General features: G+C 43.2%; 1 protein-coding gene across 2 annotated transcripts in view; it reads right to left on the reverse strand.

The window, feature by feature from the left end:
• Positions 1 to 1,545: 1,545 nt before the first annotated feature.
• The window catches only part of WDR82 (WD repeat domain 82), a 32,244-nt gene continuing 12,168 nt past the window's right edge, over positions 1,546 to 21,621 (reverse strand). For both annotated transcript variants that reach the window (XM_035275724.3, XM_002758413.7), the window contains exons 2-9: positions 17,607 to 17,704; positions 13,946 to 14,012; positions 8,699 to 8,798; positions 7,057 to 7,173; positions 6,356 to 6,511; positions 5,839 to 5,908; positions 5,085 to 5,227; positions 1,546 to 4,396 (exon numbers count right to left, since the gene is read on the reverse strand). In XM_035275724.3, coding sequence (XP_035131615.3) covers positions 4,367 to 4,396; positions 5,085 to 5,227; positions 5,839 to 5,908; positions 6,356 to 6,511; positions 7,057 to 7,173; positions 8,699 to 8,798; positions 13,946 to 14,012; positions 17,607 to 17,704 — 781 coding nt within the window. In that variant the 3' untranslated portion in view covers positions 1,546 to 4,366. The remainder of the gene's footprint in view (positions 4,397 to 5,084; positions 5,228 to 5,838; positions 5,909 to 6,355; positions 6,512 to 7,056; positions 7,174 to 8,698; positions 8,799 to 13,945; positions 14,013 to 17,606; positions 17,705 to 21,621) is intronic.

Below are 21,621 nucleotides of genomic sequence, written 5' to 3' on the forward strand. Positions count from 1 at the left end.
ACCCCCTTGGCCGTTTTTTTTTTTTTTTTTTTTTGAGACGGAGTTTCGCTCTTGTTTCCCAGGCTGGAATGCAGTGGTGCAATCTCAGGTCACTGCAAACTCCACCTCCCAGGTTCAAGCAATTCTTCTGCTTCAGCTTCCTGAATAGCTGGGATTACAGGCACACACCACTATGCCCAGTATTTTTAGTAGAGATGGGGTTTCACCATGCTGATCTCCAACTCCTGACCTCAGGGGATCCACCGCTTCAGCCTTGCAAAGTGCTGGGACTACAGGTGCGAGCCACCACACCTGGCCTCAGAGCCCCTTTCCTACCCATTAACTCACTGTAAATTTCATTTCCTGCACATTCTCCAGGGAAGATTGGAAAAACTGCATCAGACATTTCCCATTGACCAGTAAGCAGAGATCGTGCCACTGCACTCCAGCCTGTCCACAGGTGGGCCCTGACCAACTAATTGACCCTTGAAGCTCTGGTAGTCTTGCCAGGAGCTTGCAAGCTCGTGTGTTGTCCTACCAGCCTGTAGGAGTGCCACTTCCTCTTTCCTCACCCCTACTACCTCACCACCCTGCCTAGGTGCAAAAAAAAAAGTGCGGGCAGCATCCTGTGCCTACTTCTCTTACCCACATCAACTGCTGAGCCAACTTGCCCCCACAGCCTGCTTGCCTGGCTTCCCACCTGGCCTGCTGTTGTTCCTCACATCACAAGGCTGAAGTCTGGGGAGTGGGTGGTCTCTTGGTTGCAAGCAGGCCAGAGACATAAGGGACCGCTGCAAGGGCAGCCATGCTCACCTAACTTGTTGACGTCTCCCAGCAGAGCTGAACACGGCAGCAGTCCTCCCACCAGGCCAGGAGGGGTCTCTTCCTACTTACGTAGTCTGTGTCAGAAGAGCCTATGCATGGCCTTTCACACACAAACTAGGATGTTTCCTCTGCCACTATTGCAGAGTCCTATGAGCAATGTGACAATGCTCACACCTCGGCAAGCCCGAGGTTTTCTTCTCTGGTTCAGAGAGGGCAAGGCAAGAGCAGGAAGCAGGTTCTACAGCTCTGAGGATGCTGAACTAGAGCAGCAGCCTCCAGGCAATGGGTTACCGAAACAATTGCCTTCTGTCAGACTGGGTGCTGGGGTCTCCGAGACTCCAGTATCCTTGACCTCCAGAAGCCAGGGCCTAGCAGGACAAAACTCATTCCAATTAGAGTTTGTCAATCTGGTCAAGGGTTTAGGTAACAGTGGGAAAAGCAAGGCACATACCCGAGGTATGTGCCACGTAGTCTCTGATGAGCCACTCATTTCTGGCCCTATGGCTGTGCATTACAGCCTGGGGTTGAAGGTTGGTTCTAGGGGTTCCTCCCACCAGCCCACAAGTCTTAGTTACCAAGGAGCAGTTAGAGGCAGTCTCGGGGAGCCCAGCAATCGGTTCATCCAGCTTTACAAGTGTGAGCCAGGAGAACTAACAGGAGACAACCCAAGCCTCCCTCGAGCTCTGGGAACCAGGCAAACAATGCTACCGAAACTCAATGGAAGAGGCTGTAACCATAAAATTCTGTTTAAGACTGTAACATGGAAAAAATGTTTATATGTTAAGTACAAAAGGGACATAAAATTGTATATACAGAAGGACGGCTATGTAAACACACCAAAAATCTATGCACAGATATGTCTAGGGGAACATTTAACACCAAAAGATTAACAGTGGTAGCATTTGGGTGGCAAACTGATTCTTTGTAAAATTCCCCAATTTTCCTTAGTAAGCAGTAATTACAATTGCAACAGGAAATAATTTGTTTTAAAAAGTACCCCTCTGGTTGAGCAGTGCAGTGTCGCTGTCAAATAAACACCAGTGGCTTTGGCCCTGACTCCCAAAAAGGTGGCAAACACTGCTGCCCTACTCCCCACCCACCCTCAAGAGAGCTTGAGCACCTCTGGCTCTGCTGAGAGCATCTGTGCAGTCCCAGCCCTCAGCATCTCTTCTCTTATCCTGCCTTATCCCCCCACCCCCCGACATCATCTCCACTCACTTCTAGCTATCTTTTCCCTTTCCTTAACTCAGGAGCTTTGCAACCACAGGGCCCAAAGGTAGAGGCCATGAGATGGCATGTTTTCAAAGAATATGGTGCCTCAGTTTTAGACATGCAGGAACTCAAAATACAATCATTCTCCTGCTGCTGGATAAGTCATGCTTGGTGGCTGCTCTGGTTGCAGATATGTTAAGTTACGTACCTTTCCTGTTAACCCATGGTTCCAAGCACTCTCCTAACAATTATTCCTATCATGAATTTTCTACCCTGAAAAGCCAGGGGTGGGCAATCACAATTAATATCACTTGGTTTCTAAAAGTCCTTCCTCTCTGGGAAAGCAGAGCTATACACAGTAGGTGGCATCCTGCAGATTCTAGTCTACATCTGGGAAAGGTGTATGCCTCTTGCACTTTGTTTGAGAAACAAATCAAAAAGTAATTGCTTAAAAAAAAGTGCTAGCAATTCACAGCCTATTCCTGCCACTGAACAGAAATTGTGATGCCTTATTTACTCCCTAGCAGCTATGTATTCTTGAGCAAGTCATAACCCTATTGTGCCTCAGTTTCTGGATCTGCAAGGAATGTTGCCTGCATAACTGTTTAGGAACTTAGTAAAATGATTTACCACTTTCTCTGCTCTAAGAAGGCCATGAGCCAGCTGCAGCTCATCTCACTCAGCCTGGGCCTGACTAGAGCTCCTTCCTCTTCCAAGAGAAAACAAGGAAAAGCAGCAAGAAAACAGACATATCAGGTAAATAAGAGTGATCTATCATTGGCAATGAGGCCTCAAATAAACTGAAAATGCTTGGGCTTAAGCACGCTATCCCACAAATGCCACAAGCCAGACAGAGAAGCCATGCAAGAGTGACTATCACTCACTCACACACACACACACACACACACACACACACACAGGCACAGACAGAGTACTACCAAGCAAAAAGGGGGCTAATACTGCAAGAGAACCCCAAAGTGCGGCTTGAGGAACACAGGGAGTCATCTCAAGACCCTCATTAGCTGCCATGGAAACAGCAAACACTATAAGCTTTGCTTCACTCAGTCTTCCAAAATGAAAACATTAATAGGGAAGACTCACGAACACTTGTGGCAAACACTATTAGCAAGGATGCAGTGTGTCTCCTGGGCTGCAAGACTCCATCTGCTTCAGCTGAACCCTCAGAAGCTACAGATGAGAGAGATATATGCATACGCGCACACACATATATGCATATCTGTATGCACACAGATGTATTTAAATGAAGGTGCATACACTGTGCTAAAATACAACAGCAACCAAAGGTCATATATAAAAAGGCTAAATATGACATATAACACAGGCCTAGAACCAGCTCTTGGTTGGGAGCTGGGGAAAGGGGTGGTATCATCTGAAGACTATGTACATAATTTGTGGTGGGCAGGGAAGGCATCAGTGGAAACCACCCAGACTCATTTCACAATACTGGCCCACAGGAAAGTGTGATGTATCTCATATACAAAAATAGACTCCCACCTTGCTTTTGTACAAACCAAGCTTGGTAGGTACCCAGGAGGACCGTGGGTTTGTCTTGATGACAGGGCCCTGCACCAGACTGCTGCTAAACCTTCCAGCCCTAGGAACTCACCTGCTACCCTCCCCCTTCCCTCCCTTTCAGGCCCTTGGGGACCACCTTTTCCCACGCAACACCTACTGCCTGAGAGGCCTGCCCGACCACCTAGCCTCACACAACTAACTGCAGTGACTAACTGGATAGCTTCCTGCAAGCAAGGTTCTTCTGTATCTGTCTTTCTCTGACCCCAAGATCTATGAAAACATTTCTGTAAATGTTTGGCACCTAAGAAACATGATGGTTGTGGATAATGCCACAAGTACACAGGGAGACCCAGTAACAAGACATGCAGGGTGAGGGCAAGGGGCACTGAGCTGCCCGAGCATTTCAAAACCAGAACTGTGGCTTCCCATGCAGTTGGGGGGTAGGAGAAGGGATGTGCAGAACTGATGACTTCGCTGGCTCCTCAGCAGCATGTACATTCAAATTGAAGGTGTCTTGAGAGCCCCACTATACCCAAATCGTGAGTCTGGTCACTCCTCTAGCAGAGCCTGGTGCAGTGACAGCTAACAAAGCTGAGTTCCAATTGAGTCTGTTGCACCAACAGTCCTTTTGAAGACGATCAGCAAAGTAATTATTTCCTTTTGAGCAGATGTACAGCACATTGATGGGAAGGCCATGTGAAAGGATGTTCTCCAGCCCAGTCAAATGATCCAATCCCACTACTATCTCAGTCCCCTCTGAGTTTCTTCCTGCTGGCCGCCCTCACTGTACAGAAATAGCCGAGCAGCCTCAGGGTCAGTCATCAATGGTGGGCAACCAGAAGGCCTAGAAGAAGAACATAAATCAACTTTAAAAAAAAGCCAGGCATCTCCTCACTACCAAGGGTTCTTCACATCCCACCCCACAGCAAAAATGTGCCCAATCCCAATGGCTCTGGTGGCCCTCCCTCCTGACCAACAACTCTGATAATGTCTCATCACCGAATGCCCAGGCAGGTTTAGGAGATCACAGGGAAAACTGGAGCTGAGACTCACTGATCCTTTGTTCTGTTAGTTATTATCTAGGAAGATACAAGGGCCTGCAGTTAATTCTAAGTGTGAGTTATGACCAACTATAGAAAGTTCTGGGAATTTGGCGTAAACCAAGAGGAATGGAAAACTCAAAGCACAAAAGGCTGATTCAGAGTATTTTAAGGAGCAAAAAAGTTGCCAAGTGTAGCCCAGGTAGTCTGGACCTAAAATTAGGGTCCAGAGCAAAAATTGGCCTATGATCTCCTTGGAGCTCAAAGGTGATTCCAGATCACCTCTAGGAAGAAGAAAAATGAAAGACAAGACCAGCCCAGCCAGAGATCAAATAATAGGAGGTCAAACAGGGAAACCACCAGTTGAGAAACATGAACTTGGATGGCTGTAACGTACCGACGTAGAACACAGCTTGCTGTGCTCGTTGAGGCACCCACTACCCCAACTGGAAAGAGTCCCTGGATGGCAGACGCCTCTTACTGTTCACATACCATGTTGGAACACGCGCTGGCAAAAGTCATGAACTTGGGGTTGAATTGCAAACAGGTAATTGGGCCTGTGTGTTTACCATCCAACACAGCTACTTTTATACCACTCTCTCCATTCCAGACATGGATCTTGCCATCCTCTGAACCTAAAGAGAATATTGAAGGAAAATGTAACAGTTCAAGGCACAATACAAAGACAACTGGAAATGAGACATGGATTGAGGTCTGAGGACAGGCCAAACTTTAGGACCCATTCCTGAGGCAAAACTGAGAGGGAGGAGAGGCAGTGAAGGGAGGACACTTTGAAAATTGATCTTGACTCTGGCTATTTGTTCACAGGCATGTCACTTCCCCTTTAACTTCAGTTTTCTCATCTAAAAAAGGAGCTGAATACCATTACTCTACCAACAGGCACCCACTAAGATGACTGAATGTAGGGTTGCACCAGGACATTAGTATTACTAATAAGGTAGTGCTAACAGAGTTTAACTCAAATGTTGGTCCAGAGAAGACCAACATCAATGTCTTTTAACTGCCCTGACTTTGGAGTTCTGTACAGAGAACATCTGCCAGTTCTCTGTACAGAACTCCAAAGTCAGGGCAGTTAAAAGACATTATGTCCTTGGCATAATGTGCTATACAGAAATCTGAGAACATCTATCAGAAAATAATAATGTCTCAATTAGTTAATAATTTAAACAAAGAAATGCATATAGTACCAGAGAAATAACCCCCACAGGGGATAAAGGAAACTCACCAATCATAATAAACTGAGAGTCTGGAGTAAATGAAGCCTCCAGTGTGACAGCTTTGCTGTTGGCATAACCCTTAAACAAAACAGAGCAGTTCTTTTGTTGTTACAGGGCCATCAATAAAAACAGCTGCCTACAAATACTGACTCAGCACATGCATCACATTCCTTTCTGTGAAACCCTTTCCTTGTCATGTACTAAGCACCAAGCTTCCAAATGTGGTTGTCATCCTTTACAATCCACTCCCACCCTCAACTCTGTATTCAGGTGTACTCAAGGGGGCAAGAAAACTTTACTGTTAGGAAATTATTTTATATCTAAATACCAAACTTGGGTCCCCTGGTGAGAAATGAACGTCTACAGAATCCAAGGGAAGTAAGTTCATGATCAGGAAGAAAATGCAAGTGCATGCCTCCAACAGTAAGTCAAGAGTAACTACTGGTCTCTACCAACCAGCTAACATAATTCGTAGCACAGGAATATGAGCAAGAAAACAGCCATGCTCGAAGGCTGTCAGCTCACCCCAAACGTGTGCATCACCACTCCTTTGAATGCATCAATGAGACGAATGAAGCTGCCATTGGTAGAAATGAGGATGAGCTTGCCATCATTGCTGAATTTAAGTCCTGTCCACTCACAAGTTCGATCATACTGCATCTTAAAGGTGGCAAATGGCCCCTGCAAAAGATAAAAAATAGTAGCCCCAGGCCCAAGGCATATTAATTATTTCTTCTGCCCAAGCCAACTCCCATCCTATTCCTTTAGATTCCTGTTTGACTAAGGAAAGCAGAGAATGAGCTACTTCTCTGACACTCTCTAACATCTACCATATTTTTTCTTTCATAGAAAAGGCTCTTACAGGGCCAGGTGCGGTGGCTTATGCCTGTAATCCCAGCACTTTGGGAGGCTGAGGTGGGTGGATCACATGAGCTGAGGAGTTAGAGACCAGCCTGACCAACATGGTGAAACCTCATCTCTGCTAAATATAAAAATTAGCCAGGCGTGGTGGCACATGCCTGTAATCCCAGCTACTTGGGAGGCTGGGGCAGGAGAATCACTTGAACCCGGGAGATGGAGGTTGCAGTGAGCTGAGATCACACCACTGCACTCCAGCCTGGGCAACAAGAGCAAAACTCTGCCTAAAAAAGAAAAGGCTCTTACATGTCTACCTCACCCTTAAAACTTCCATAATATTAAGATAGCTCAAAGATTCAAAGATTTACCTTATCAAAAGAACGAAGGTCATAAAGTTTGACCATTTCAGAGTTGACACCTGCAGCGAAAATTAACCCTTCTGGATCAAAAGAACAAACTGGTTTCCCCTGCAGATGCATGAGGCCCTAAGAGAAAAGAAGTAAGAAACACACTAAAACACAGATACCACAACCATACCTAGAACAAATCGAAGACTGCTAATTTAATGGGGGGAAAAAAAGGAATCCAGAACCTTACCACTATATAATTTACTTTTCCCAATGAAAACTAAGAAAGGCATACGAACACATATCAGCCTACCTACAGAATAGAAAAAGCAAACATAGAGCTAAAATGAAACTTTTATAAAACAAGTCTCCAGACAACAATTTCTGAACACCCCTATCTACACAACATTACAGACACAGAGTTCAAATAAAAATAAATCCCTTGAAGCCAAAAGTTCTAGGAACACTTTTGAAAACATTAAGCCAGCTGGGCATGGTACTGGCTCACGCCTGTAACCACAGCACATTGCATGTGTTTGTCGGGGCGGGAGGGGGTGGGGGGGTGAGGCAGGCAGATCACCTGAGGTTGGGAGTTCGAGATCAGTCTGACCAACATGGTGAACCCCGTCACTACTAAAAATACAAAATTAGCTGGGCCTGGTGGCACATGCCTGTAATCCCAGCTACTTGGGAGGGTGAGGCAGGAGAATTGCTTGAACCCGGGAGGCAGAGGTTGCAGTGAGCTGAGATCAAGCCACTGCCAGGCCAAGGAGAGTGAAACTCTGTCTCAAAAAAAAAAACAACAACAACAACAAAAAAAAACAAAATCGGCTGGGCACAGTGGCTCACACCTGGAATCTCACGTTTTGGGAGGCCGAGGTGGACAGATCATAAGGTCAAGAGATCAAGACCATCCTGGCCAACATGGTGAAACCCCATCTCCACTAAAAATACGAAAATTGGCTGGGCGCAGTGGCTCAAGCCTGTAATCCCAGCACTTTGGGAGGGAGGGGCGGGTGGATCATAAGGTCAAGAGATTGAGACCAGCCTGGTCAACATAGTGAAACCCTGTTTCTACTAAAAAAAAAAAAAAAAAAAAAAAAAAAAAAAAAAAAAATTAGCTGGGCATGGTGGCGCGTACCTGTAATCCCAGCTACTCAAGAGGCTGAGGCAGGAGAATTGCCTGAACCCAGAGGCGGAGGTTGCCGTGAGCCGAGATCGCGCCATTGCTCTCCAGCCTGGGTAACAAGAGTGAAACTCCATCTCAAAAAAAAAAAAAAAAAAAATTAGCTGAGCGTGGTGGTGCGCACCAAGTAGTCCCAGCTACTTGGGAGGCTGAGGCAGGAGAATCACTTAAACCCGGAGGTTGCAGTGAACCAAGGCTGCGCCACTGCACTCCAGCCAGGCAACAGATTAAGACTCCGTCTCAAAAAAACAAATAAACAAAAAAGCCCATTAAGCCACAGAGTACAATGCAATCTGCACTACATTAGAATATTTGCTTAGCAGCTACCAACCAGGAAAACAGATTTTCTCCAGAGTTTAAAAAGACCCTGGGATTCCAGAATGAAACCATTGTTTTCTCCCTTTTTTGAGAGGTAGAGTTCATTATAGTGCCTACCACAGAAAATGCTCAAAAAGTATAACGGTGAGGTACCATTACCTGGCAGTTAGGAGACCGGAGATCCCAGAGTCGAATGGTCTTATCAAGAGACCCAGAAATGAAAGTGTCATCCACAGGTGACATGGACAAGGCCACCACCCTGCAATACATTGAGATAAATAGGAGGTGACACAAAATATTAGCAAAAATTGGATGTGAATTCTAAACCACTCTGCCTACCTATATATACATAACCTGGTCTCCCAAAATTGCCATTTTAAGAAACACACTAAAACACACATACCACAACCATATCTGGAATAATCAAAGAAAACTAGTATAATAAAAAAAAAACAACCCAACAATTTAATGCTACAAAATAAAAATATATGATTTCAATGCAAATCAAAACCACAACGAGCTACTACTCCACACCCTCTAGTACAGCTATAATAAGAGAGATAACACGTGTTGGTAAGGATGTAGAGAAATTGGAACCCTCATACATTGCTAATGGAAATGTAAAAATGGTACAGTTGCTCTGGAAAAGTTTTTCCAAAAAAACAGATTTACCATATGACCCAGAAATTCCACTCCTAGGTATTTACCCAAGATAACTGAAAATATATATCCACATAAAAATATACACATATGTTCACAGCTGCATTATTAGTAATAGCCAGAAAGTAGAAATAACCCAAATGTCAACTAATGGATGGACAAATTGTGCTATATCTATACACTGGATTTGGCAATAAAAAGGAATAAAGTACTGCTTCACGTGACAACATGGATGAACCTTGGGAACACCACACTAAATAATTAAAAGAAGCCAAGCACAAGAGATCAGATATTAACTGATCCATTTACATAAAATGTCTAGAATAGGCAAATTTACAGAGACAGAAGTAGATCAGTGGTTGCCAGGGGCTGGGGGAGTGATTACTAACGGGTATAGGATTTCTCTTTGGTGTGATAAAAATGTTCTGAAGTTAGACAATGGCAATAGTTGTCCAACTTTGCAAATACAGTAAAAACCACTAAATTGTACATTTTTAAAGGAACCATTTACAGTATGTAAACTATATCTCACTTAAAAAAACACAAAAGCAAGATTCCTTATCAAATGTTTGAGGACTACACAGACGTTCTCAAACCTGAGGGGCATCAGCATCACCTGAAGGGTGGGTTGAAACAGATTGCTAGGATCTACTCCCAGAGCCTCTACTCCAATAGGTCTGAGTTGGGGTCTGTGAATCTGAGTTTCTAACAAGCCCCCAAGTGATGGGTGAGGCTACTGTTTTAGGTACCTCGCCTAGAGAACCAGAAGCCTATGCTAACAGCAACTGTATTCCTGATATGGTCCCCTTTTGTAGATATACCATCAAGAGGCACTCAACTTAAAAACATTTTCTTCCAATATAACTCAACTAACATCTGTACCAACTCCCCAACTTAAAATTTTAAAAAATATTGTTAAAAGCTAAAATTTCCTGGGAATGCTGAGAAGGTAATAAAACATAACAAGCAGGCCAGGCATGGTGGCTCATGCCTATAATCCCAGCACTTTGGGAGGCTGAGGCAGGTGAATCACCTGAGGTCAGGAGTTTTGAGACCAGCCTGGCCAACATGGTGAAATTCTGTTTCTACTAAAAATACAAAAATTAGCCAGGCCTGGTGGCATGCACCTGTAATTCCAGTTACTCAAGAGGTTGGGGTGGGAGAACTGCTTGAACCCAGGAGGCAGAGGCTGCAGTGAGCCGAGATCACACCACTGCACTCCAACCTGGGCAACAGAGCAAGAAACCACTTCAAAAAAACAAAGACCAGAATGAGCAGAACACATGTGGACATGTAATTTTATGGCATTCAGCCCAAGAGCTCAGAGGAGATACAAGACTCTATGCTAAGAAGCACAAGGAACACATGAACAATGAGCAGAACACACACAAGGATGCTGACTAAAAGGAAGCTTAACTGTCCAGTCCACACAACTCCAAGAGAACCAGAGAAGTCTTCTGGAAGATACAACATCTGAGGTGGAAAGGATTTCAAAGGGAGACAGACACCTTTCTGAATGGTGCCAGACAGGAAGGCATAAGGCCCATGTTCAAGAAGTAGCCCAGAGTTCACCTTAATGGGAATTGTAGGAGAAAATGCTGGGAAAATGGGTCAGAGTCAGAAGGGGCAGAACCTGACTATAAGGGGAAGGAGCAAGGAAAATGTAGAGAACCATGAAAGGATGTTGTGAAGCAATGTAAGAGACAGGATGATTAATCAGGAGCTAACAATAATTTACCTCACAGGGCATGAGCCAGGGCAGAAGCAAAGCAGAGAACACAGAAGAAAGTGATATATGAGGTTAAACCTAGGTAGAACTAAATAGTTTAACAACTCACTGGATATGATGACAAGGAAAGAAAAGTGAACTGACAACAGATGCTTTGAGCCAGAATTGGAAGAGACAGAGATGAAGAAATATGAGGAAGCTGGTCCAAAGAAAATAACGATGACGTACAGAGTATTGGACCTGTAAGGTAGGGGCACAGAAGAGACAGCTACACAGATGTATATAAAACATGTAGGTGGGGCTGAGAGCGGTGGCTCACGCCTGTAATTCCAGCACTTTGGGAGGCCAAGATGGGTAGATCATGAGGTAAGGAGATTGAGACCAGCCTGGTCAACATGGTGAAATCCCGTCTCTACTAAAAAGAACAATACAAAAATAAGCTTGGCACCGTGGCAGGCGCCTGTAATGCCAGCTACTCGGGAGGCTGAGGCAGGAGAATAGCTGAATCAGGGAGTTGGAGGTTGCAGTGAGCAGAGATCGCACCACTACACTCCAGTCTGGTGACAGAGAGAGGCTCTGGTCTCAAAAAACAAAAACAAAAACAAATAAAAACAAACAAACAAACAAACATGTAAGTGGGGCCAGGCACGGTGGCTCACGCCTGAAATCACAGCACTTCGACGGAGCTAAGGCAGGCAAATCACTTAAGGTCAGAAGTTCAACACCAGCTTACAAACATGGTGAAACCCTGTTTCTACAAAAACACAAGAATTCCAGGGCATGATGGTGTGCGCCCGTAATCCCAGCTACTCAGGAGGCTGAGGCAGAAGAATCACTTAAACCCAGAAGGCAGAGGTTATAGTGAGTCAAGATGGCGCCACTGCAAGCCAGCCTGGGTGATAGAGCGAGACTCCATCTCAAACAAACAAACAAACAAACAAACCTGCAGGTGGAAGGTGGTCTGAAATTCAAAACAGACATGAGCTAAAAATACTGATTTGGGAAGCCACCTGAATGGAGGTGAATGAATAAAATCAGAGATGGACATAGAAAATCACAAGAGTGGATAGTCTTTGTTTATTTTAGAGTCAAAATAGAGGCCGAGAATTACAAGAATGGAACTAAAATGGGAAAAGTCACCTGCCACAGGAAAGTAAGTTTACTGAGAGGTTAAGCATCAAGAAAAGCTTAAACAGTGGGTTTTAACTAGAGGCAGCAGGGAACGAAGGAAAAATGTTTGGATAAAGCCTCATAGATGACTCTGGGACTAGTGTAAAAATGATTTCAATAGTGAACATGTGTGAAGAGGTGGAGATGAGAATGTGCAGATTATTCTTTCAAGTTTGGCAGTGAAAAGGAGTGAGTTATAAGGTCAATAAGTAGATTTAAGATAAGAAAGACCAAGTAAATTTTTAGGAGCAAGGAAAAGGCCAATTAAGGAGATGGAAGCAAATAGAAAGAGGAATGTTTGTTTTGTCAAAGAAAGGCCACTGCTTTCTCAAGGAAAGGATTCCAAGGAAGAATGGAATTTAGGTGGAAGGGATAGATGTTTAAAAAGAACTGTTATTTTTGGAGACAGGGTGGATACTGTGGCACAATCATGGCTCACTGCAGCCTTGACCTCCCAGGCTCAAGCGATCCTCTCACCTGAGCCTCCCACTGGCTGCCACCGTATTTCAGCAACACAAATGGCCTGCCTGGTTTTTTTTTTTTTGAGACAGGGTCTCACTCAGTCACTCAGGCTAGAGTGCAGTGGCGCCACCTTGGCTCACTACAGCCTCTGTCATCCAGGTTCAAGCGATTCTTGTGCCTGAGCCTCCCGAGTAACAGAAATTACAGCTGCAAACCACCACTCCCGACTAATTTTTGTATTTTTTCTAGAGACGAAGTTTCACCATGTTGCCCAGGCTGGTTTCCAACTTCTGGTCTCAAGCAGTCTGTCCACCTTGGCCTTCCAAAGAGCTGGGATTACGGGTGTTAGCCACCACACCTGGCCTGGAAGTGCAACTTCTAACAGGAGGCTCTCATACCGTCTCCTGTCAGGGCTCCATACTATTCAAAACCATCCTGGGTTAGCATACATTTGCAAATAGATGCAGGATAAAATCCCCCAAATGATTAAAATATTATTCACGGGAAAATATGTTTAACATTCCAACAAAAGTTGAAAAATTAGAGAAAAAAGTAACGGGCATTGGGGTGAAGAACAGAGAGAAGCAACCTGCATTACAATATAGAAAAAGGAAATAAACTTCTTGATTTTAAAAAAAGGACTTTTCTTTTGCATCCTCATTAAGATCTTCAAATGGAACATTTTTATGTAGGAGCTTGCTGATATGGGCGCCATATATATTGGAAGGCCTCATAAACACAAATAGTCCTTTATTAAGGGATATCTGAGATTTGGTATTCCTAAATGTCAAATCGAATTTTTATTATATAGGTTTTCACTGAATATCTTTAATCCACATTATTTTTTCTAGTTTTATATATATAACTAGAATATGTATATATTTATATAACTAGAATATATATTCTGTTGTCCAGGCTGGAGTGCAGTGGCATGATCTCGGCTCACTACAACTTCCGCTTCCCAGGTTCAAGCAATTCTCTTGCCTCAGCCTGCTGAGTAGCTGGGATTACAGGCACCCGCCACCAGGACCAGCTAATTTTTGTCTTTTTAGTAAAGATGGGGGTTTCGTCATGTTGTCCCAGCTGGTTTCAAACTCCTGACCTCAAGTGATCCACCGGTCTCAGCCTCCCAAAGTGCTGAGATTACAGGTGTGAGCCACCATGCCAGGCCTAGTTATATTTTAACTGAGTCATCTCTGAACACCTAACCATGCACCTCTAAAACCTCAGTAAATCAAGAGCTGACTATTTAGAAGAAGATGAAGAATGCCAAACAGTAGTGAGGAAGTAGCTTCAATTAACTAATAAGATCTCTCTAGCTTTCTATTCTCTGGGTAACCTAAGGGATAAAAGAACTATCTGCTTCTATAATATGTGGGTCTTACCTTTTGCTATGTCCAGGAAAGTATCTGATGTATTTGTTGTCATGCAAGGACAAGTAACGAATAGTATCTGTAAAAAGACAAAAAAGGTATGATGATATTGTACTATTTAAAAGAAATTTACTTTGCATTTTCACTTTGAAAAGACAAGATCAAAGTATCCATTGTATCCTATATCCCAAGCAAGGCATGAATAAATAATGGTGAATAATTCTACTTTGCAGCTGAAGGGTGGGCATGTAGATTTCACCTAACTCAAAAGCAGAGTTCTTAAGTTGACGGCATAGAAAACAATGTCTGAAATCACCTTTTATTACCAATTTGGCTTCTTCATAATTACAATGCAACTTGCCCTGCAAATATACCCTGGCAAAAAAAAGAAAAAAAAAAAACACAAAAAAGCACACACAATAATTTTAGATATTGGTCTAGTGTCCAGAGAATGGCAAACCTTAAAGAAAAAATATGTGGCTGCTGAGTGAACAGGCTCAAAGAGGTGAGCAGCCAAGGCAATTAAACTGAAGATCAGGTTGAACCCTGGCAGCAGTTTTTGTCTAGAGTTCTCCAGCAGTGTGTTGACCCAACCCCAACATATTTGAATTCTTTAACTGGATACACAAATTACAATGAAAATAAACAAAAGAAAGTTAAAGCCGGGCACAGTGGCTGATGCCTGTAACCTAGCACTTTGGGAAACCGAGGTGGGTGGATCACCTGAGGTCAGGAGTTCAAGACCAGCCTGGCCAACATGGTGAAACCCCATCTTTAAAAAGAAAAAAAAAAAAAAAAGAAGAAGAAAGTTAGAGAAGTGATATCGAGGTTTGGGTTAAGATCTTAAGACGTTAAAAAAATCAAGTTCTTATACCAATGAGTAATAACAGTGATATTTTGACAATATTAGTGAAAGGAACAATCAGAGATTTGTGCTTGGGGAAAGTAAGACAAACACTCTTAAAAAACCAAATGATTCTATCTGAAAGAATAACAAACAAAAAAGATGGTGGCGGTAAAGAAATGAAGTGCCATGAAGAACAGAACTGCAAAATAGAAAAGTATTATCCCCTTAAAAAGACTAGGAGTAAGGAAAAATTGCTGAGAAACAGCTAGGAGAAAATGGTGCCAAAATGCAGAAAGAAAAGCATGGAAAGAACATCCTGAAGGCAAATAGAACACAGGAATAAAGGCGTTGAAAGCATCAAGTCATCTCAGGGGTTCGCAGGGGTGCGTTCTAGTAAGAAGGCGTTTAATTTGGGAGGGGGAATGGGGAAAGGGATAGTTGTATGTTCCATAACTTGAACACTACCCAATTTTCCTTGAAAATACCTTCAAACTTCTTGAATGGTAACTACAAAGTATTTCTGGTTATTCTACTGCTAACAATGACTCACCTGCCCTAAGAAGAAAAAGACTTCCTCCCCATTACCTGGTTTCCCAGAGATGAGCAGGGCGACGCCATCCTCTCAGCCCCATTTGGCAGCTGGCGCACTGTTCCTGGCAAGGCAGTGGCCTGTACAGTTATCTCCTGTACCGGGTGGTATCATAGACCCTCAAACTGTACAAACTACTACCTCAGCCTGGAATCAGGCAAAAGGAAACGGAGCGCTGGAGGAACTCTTCAGGATGCACTTGAGACAGGAAAAGGAACATCCTCACAGCAGAGGCCTGGCAGCAAAGCTACAAGTGCCACACATTTGCCTCATCTTGTACCACATTTGGAGAATCCTCATTTAATCACACAGAAAAACAGCCCAACAGAAGAAATAAACCAGTCATTCAGATGATCACATAGACATGTTTCCTCAGGATCCTAAGGTTTTACATTCTTGTCCAAATCATCAACTACACTCTTCCTTAGAAAACCACTTCTGAAACAGAGGCATGAAAAGTAAAAATGATATACTTACTAAAACTCAAGTACAGGCAGAAAAGTCTCATTTAAAAAAAAAAGAGAAAAAGAGAAAAGGACTTCCGCTCATTCTGCTCTGAATAGGCACAGCCAAATAGCAGTGTAAGCTATCCTTGTGGAATGACATTACAAAAATCTCTTTTATTTTTGTTCTTGTTTTTTTGAGACGGAGCCTTGCTCTGTCACCTAGGCTGTAGTGCAGTGGTGTGATCACAGCTCACTATACCCTAGACCTCCAGACCTCAAGCAATCTTCCCATTCTCAGTCTTCCAAGTGGCTGGCACTACAGGCAAGTGCCATCACACCTGGCTAATTTTTGTATTTTTTGTAGAGATGGAGTTTTGCCACATTGCCCAGGCTAATCTCAAACTTCTGGGCTTGACTGATCCATTCTCCTTGGCCTCCCAAAGTGCTGGGATTACAGGCATGAGCCACTATGCCTGGCCTAAAAAAATAAATCTTACTGCAAAATGTGAAATGATCATCAGTAAACCAGTGAGCTAAGTTAAAAAAAAAAATCCTGGCTGGGTGTGGTGGCTCACATTTGTAATCCCAACACTTTGGGAGGCAGAGGCGGGCAGATCATGATGTCAGGACATCAAGACCATCCTGGCTAACACAGTGAAACCCCATCTCTACTAAAAATTCAAACAAGTACCCGGGCGTGGTGGCACATGACTGTAGTCCCAGCTACTCAGGAGGGTGAAGCAGGAGAATCGCTTGAACCCGGGAGGTGGAGGTTGCAGTGAGCCGAGATCGCACCACTGCACTCCAGCCTCGGTGACAGAGCAAGATTCCGTCTCAGAAAAACAAAATAAAAAAATAAACAAAAAATAATAATTAAAAAGAATACTAACATGAAAATAACTGTTACAGTTCAGTTACCAAGATAATCTGTTAAAAAAAAAAAAAAAGAGAAATCCAGGTAAAAAAGAGAGATCCTTTATATTACAAAAGAAACTCACACATTCAATTTCTAAAAATAACTACTCTTTAGATAAAAAAAATGTCCCTGGAATCAGAGATGAGTAAGGTTGGGAAAACACCAGAAACTGTTCTAACTTCCCTTAAACTATCATAGTTCAAGCATTTGTGAAACATTTCTCAAATCTGTATCATTCTGAAAGAAAAAGTCCTGTTACTTATCACTTACTGGTCGTTGCTCCCATACAGAACCACAGAGTCTCACTCTATTGCCCAGGCAGGAGTTCAGTGGTGCAATCTTGGCTCACCACAACCTCCGCCTCCTAGGTTCAAGCGATTCTCCTGCCTCAGCCTCCCGAGTAGCTGGGATTACAGGCGCACACCACTGCACCCGGCTGATTTTTGTATTTTTAGTAGAGACAGGGTTTCATCATATTGGCCAGGTTGGTCTTAAACTCCCGACCTCAAGTGATCCACCCGCCTAAGCCTCCCAAAGCGCTGGGATTACAGGCGCAAGCCAAGCCCAGCTTTAAAAGTGTTCTTTGAAGTTTCAGGAAGTACAAATCATAAATACAATTAGTTGCCTCCTTTTTCCACTCCCCACTCTAAACTATAGACTTTCACACTCAGTCCCAAGTCCTTCAAAAGTGCGAATGGCTTGCTTCCAGCATTCCTTCAGTCAAAACAATGTAATTAGCATTACTAAGATTATATGAAAAGATTTAAACTAAAGTAACTATAGTCAAAGCAGAAGTAATCACAAAGATTACATGAACTATTTATTTTAACTAAGGAAACTATGACCTTAACTTCCTACAAAGAAGGCTTGCTTACCGTCTATTTTGTTAGAGCTGTAAACAACTGTGTTTGCCGCATGAGTATATCTGATGAGGTCCACACCATATTTCTTACTGTACAGGGTTCTCTTTGGTCTGATAAGGAAATAGAGACAGAAAATCATGAAAATTCTCCATCATCAAAATCTGAGATCTCCATATAAAGAGAAGAACTTGAATGATGTGGCAAAGGTGAGGATTTCTGGTAAGTTCTAACACTGGAAAGAAAAAATTTCTTCCACAAGGGAAAAAACAACACTCAAGCAACAGCCATCTGAAGAAGCCTTTTACTTTAGAACACCTAATAGCAAGGTTAGGTATGAAGTACAAGTAAATCTGGGGATTCAATTCAGTCTTTACTACAGTGTTCAAAAGTAAGCTTTGAGAAAAAATACAGTCATGTGCCATGTAATGACATTTTGATCAACAGTCAGCACATGGTATAATGGTCTTCTAAGATTATAATGGAGCTGCCCTATATAACAAATGTAACATTTAAAAAATCTCTTATGCTCTATTTTTACTGTATCTTTTCTATGTTTAGATACACAAACAGTTAACAGTATATTACAAGGCCGGGCACTGTAATCCCAGCACTTTGGGAGGCCAAGCCAGGCAGATCACCTGTAGCAGGAGAATTGCTTGAACCCAGGAGGCAGAGGTTGCAGTGAACTGAGATCACACCACTGCAATACAGCCTCAGTGACAGTCAGACCCTGCCTCAAAAAAAAAAAAAAAAAAAAATCACACATTTCCAAGTTAGAGGTCACCAATCTCCATTTGTTGAAACTCCTTAAATGTTTCCCTCTACAGAACCTGGAAGAGCAAGGCTAAAACTGATCTCAGCAGAACCTGTAACCAAAAACTTTAATGCATACTGCTTAAGTCAGAAAAATTCGAGGCCAGGTACAGTGGCTCACACCTGTAATCCCAGCACTTTGGGAGGCCAAGATGGGTGGATGACCTGAGGTGAGGAGTTCAAGACCAGCCTGGCCATCATGGTGAAACCCCATCTGTACTAAAAATACAAACATTAGCTGGGCGTGGTAGCACGTGCCTGTAGTCTCAGCTACTTGGGAGGTTGAGGCACAAGAAGCACCTGAACCTGGGAGGCGGAGGCTGCAGTGAGCTGAGATCACGCTGCTGCACTCCAGCATGGGTGACAGAACGAGACTCTGCCTCAAAAAAGAAAAAGAAAAATTTGAGACCTAAATATCTATGTAAATCTAGATTCAAATGCTAAAACAACTCTCCAATATGCACCAATTGAGAAAACAGGAAAGCCTTTAACATAATGTCCTATATTTAGGTCTTTAGAAGGATTTCATAAATCCTGTACCAATGTTTACCGAGAGTTCCAATTTATGAAAAGGAAAGTTGACCCTCTCAATGTAAAATCCTCTCAATCTAGATGCTAAACAATCACATGACTCAAGCAGTCGTTAAGTCAACTGTTTGCACTTTCAATTTTTGTTAAAGTGAGGCCAAGGGCTTCCCTATATGAAACCCATTTCCAAAAGATTTCTCACTACAAATGCACTGGATTTTCCACATTCTTACCTTTACTGTTATAATACTTCACTACTAAAAAGATCAGCAAAGGCTACTGTGCCAAGTCCACTCTCTGGGGTTGTGATGTGGGGTTACTTTGTGGTAACTAGTGAGGGAGGCTGAGTGTGTGGCTGTATACTTACTCTCTAGATAGTTGACTTTGCTTCTACCAGTGGAAGAAGTTTATACCAGTTACTTCATCCCATCTACAGTCGTAAAGACAGAACCTGGTCAGGCTCAGTGGCTCACACATGTAATCTCAGCACTTTCGGAGGCTGAGGTGGCTGGATCACCTGAGGTCAGGAGTTTGAGACCAGCCTGGCCGACATGGTGAAATCCCGTCTCTACTAAAAATAAAAAAAATTAGCCAAGTGTGATGGTGGGCACCTGTAATTCCAGTTACTTGGGAAGCCGAGGTAGGAGAATTGCTTGAATCTGGGAGGTGGAGGTTGAAGTGAGCCGAGATAGCACCATTGCACTTCGGACTGGGCAAAATGAGCATCTCAAAGAAAAAAAAAAAAAAGAACATGAAGAGCAAACTCTAACCTGATGAGTTAAAAGGGAATAGTGTAAGGAAAATTTCTGGTTCCAGTTAGATCCGGCCTCTTTGTATCAAATTTATCAAAAATACTAATATGAGATTTTTTTTTTCTAATAACAGAAATCTATTACCTCATTTCATTTCCTAATTTTATTTTTATCTTTTTGACACAGACTCACTCTGTTCCCCTGGCTGGAATGCAGTGGCCCAATCTTGGCTCACTGCAACCTCCGCCTCCTCAGTTCAAGCAATTCTCCTCCTGAATAGCTGCAATTTCAGGTGCCCGCCACCACGCTCAGCTAATTTTTGTAGAGCCAGAGTTTCACCACATTGGTCAAGCTGGTTTTGAACTCCTGACCAAGGTGATCCACCCACCATGGCCTCCCAAACTGCTGGGATTACAGGCGTGAACCACCTCATCCGGCCTCATTTCCTAACTGAAAGCAAGATTATATTGTACTGCATCCATTTGCCGTTCTTACAAAGTACATGCACAACATTTTTCAAATATTTTGGTAAACTTCCTTCCTCAAACTATAGTTCTGGTGATCAAGCATCAACAAGGAAAATAATACTAAGTTTTCACTTTGAGTAATCTGCTTCACCTACCACAAACAACATCCTTTATATTCTTCCAAGCTGAAATATCACTCAATGTGTGAACTCCATTATGAAGAAAATTTAAATGACCAGTAAACTAGAAAATACTAAGAAAACAAAATCTTGCTTTAGCCATTTTCAAACTCCCAAATTCTAACATTAACATCCTCTAATAAAGATACTATGCTGGCCAGGTGGGGTGGCTCACACCTGTAATCCCAGCACTTTGGGAGGCCAAGGAGGGCTGATCACTGAGGTCGGTAGTTCGAAATTAGCCTGACCAACATGGAGAAACCCCGTCTCTACTAAAAATACGAAATTAGCCGGACATAGTGGCGCATGCCTGTAATCCCAGCCACTCAGGAGGCGGAGGCAGGAGAATTGTTTGAACCAGGGAGGTGGAGGTTGCAGTGACCTGAGATCACACCATTGCACCCCAGCCTGGGCAATAAGAGCAAAACTCCGTCTCAAAAAAAAAAAAAGATACAATACTATGCTTTCTAAGGAAATACTTATTTTCTTCTGAGGTTGGTTTGACCTATACTAGTGACAAAATTTTTCATCACATTACTGCCTAGAATGGAAGCTAAAGAGGCTGTCTAATATCCAGAGAAGTGATTTGACCAACATCACATACTTAGTCACAGGCAAAACTAGAACCTACTTCACTCCTGACCACCAGGCCACTCCTTCACCACAGACCATGATGAAACAAGGTCACAATTAACTGACCAGAGAAAACTCTAAAGAGCCTGACCTGTAGTACTGTATCAATACTAAATTTCCTAATTTGGACAATTGTGCTCTGGTTATATAAGAATGTCTTTGTGCTTAGAAAATCCATGTTGAGCTGGGTGCAGTGGCTCATGCCTGTAATCCCAGCACTTTCAGAGGCAGAGGCAGGCGGATCATGAGGTCAGGAGTTCGAGACCAACCTGACCAACATGGTGAAACCCTCTCTCTATACTAAAAACACAAAAATTAGCTGGGTGTGCTATAATCCCAGCTACTCAGGAGGCTGAGGCAGAAGAATTGCTTGAACCTGGGAGGTGGAGGTTGCAGTGAGCCAAGATTGTGCCACTGCACTCCAGCCTGGGTGACAGAGTGAGACTCCGTCTCAGGAAAAAATAAAAAGGAAAGAAAATCCATGTCGAAGTGTTTAGGGATAAAGGGGTTTGATATTTCCAACTCTAAGGGTTGGGGGCCAGGAGCGGTGGCTCACGCCTGTAATCCCAGCACTTTGGGAGGCCGAGGGGGGTGGATCACGAGGTCAAGAGATCGAGACCATCCTGGTCAACATGGTGAAACCCCGTCTCTACTA

This window comes from Callithrix jacchus, chromosome 15 (genome assembly GCF_049354715.1).
Source record: "Callithrix jacchus isolate 240 chromosome 15, calJac240_pri, whole genome shotgun sequence".
In the NCBI taxonomy this organism is placed as follows: domain Eukaryota; kingdom Metazoa; phylum Chordata; class Mammalia; order Primates; family Cebidae; genus Callithrix; species Callithrix jacchus.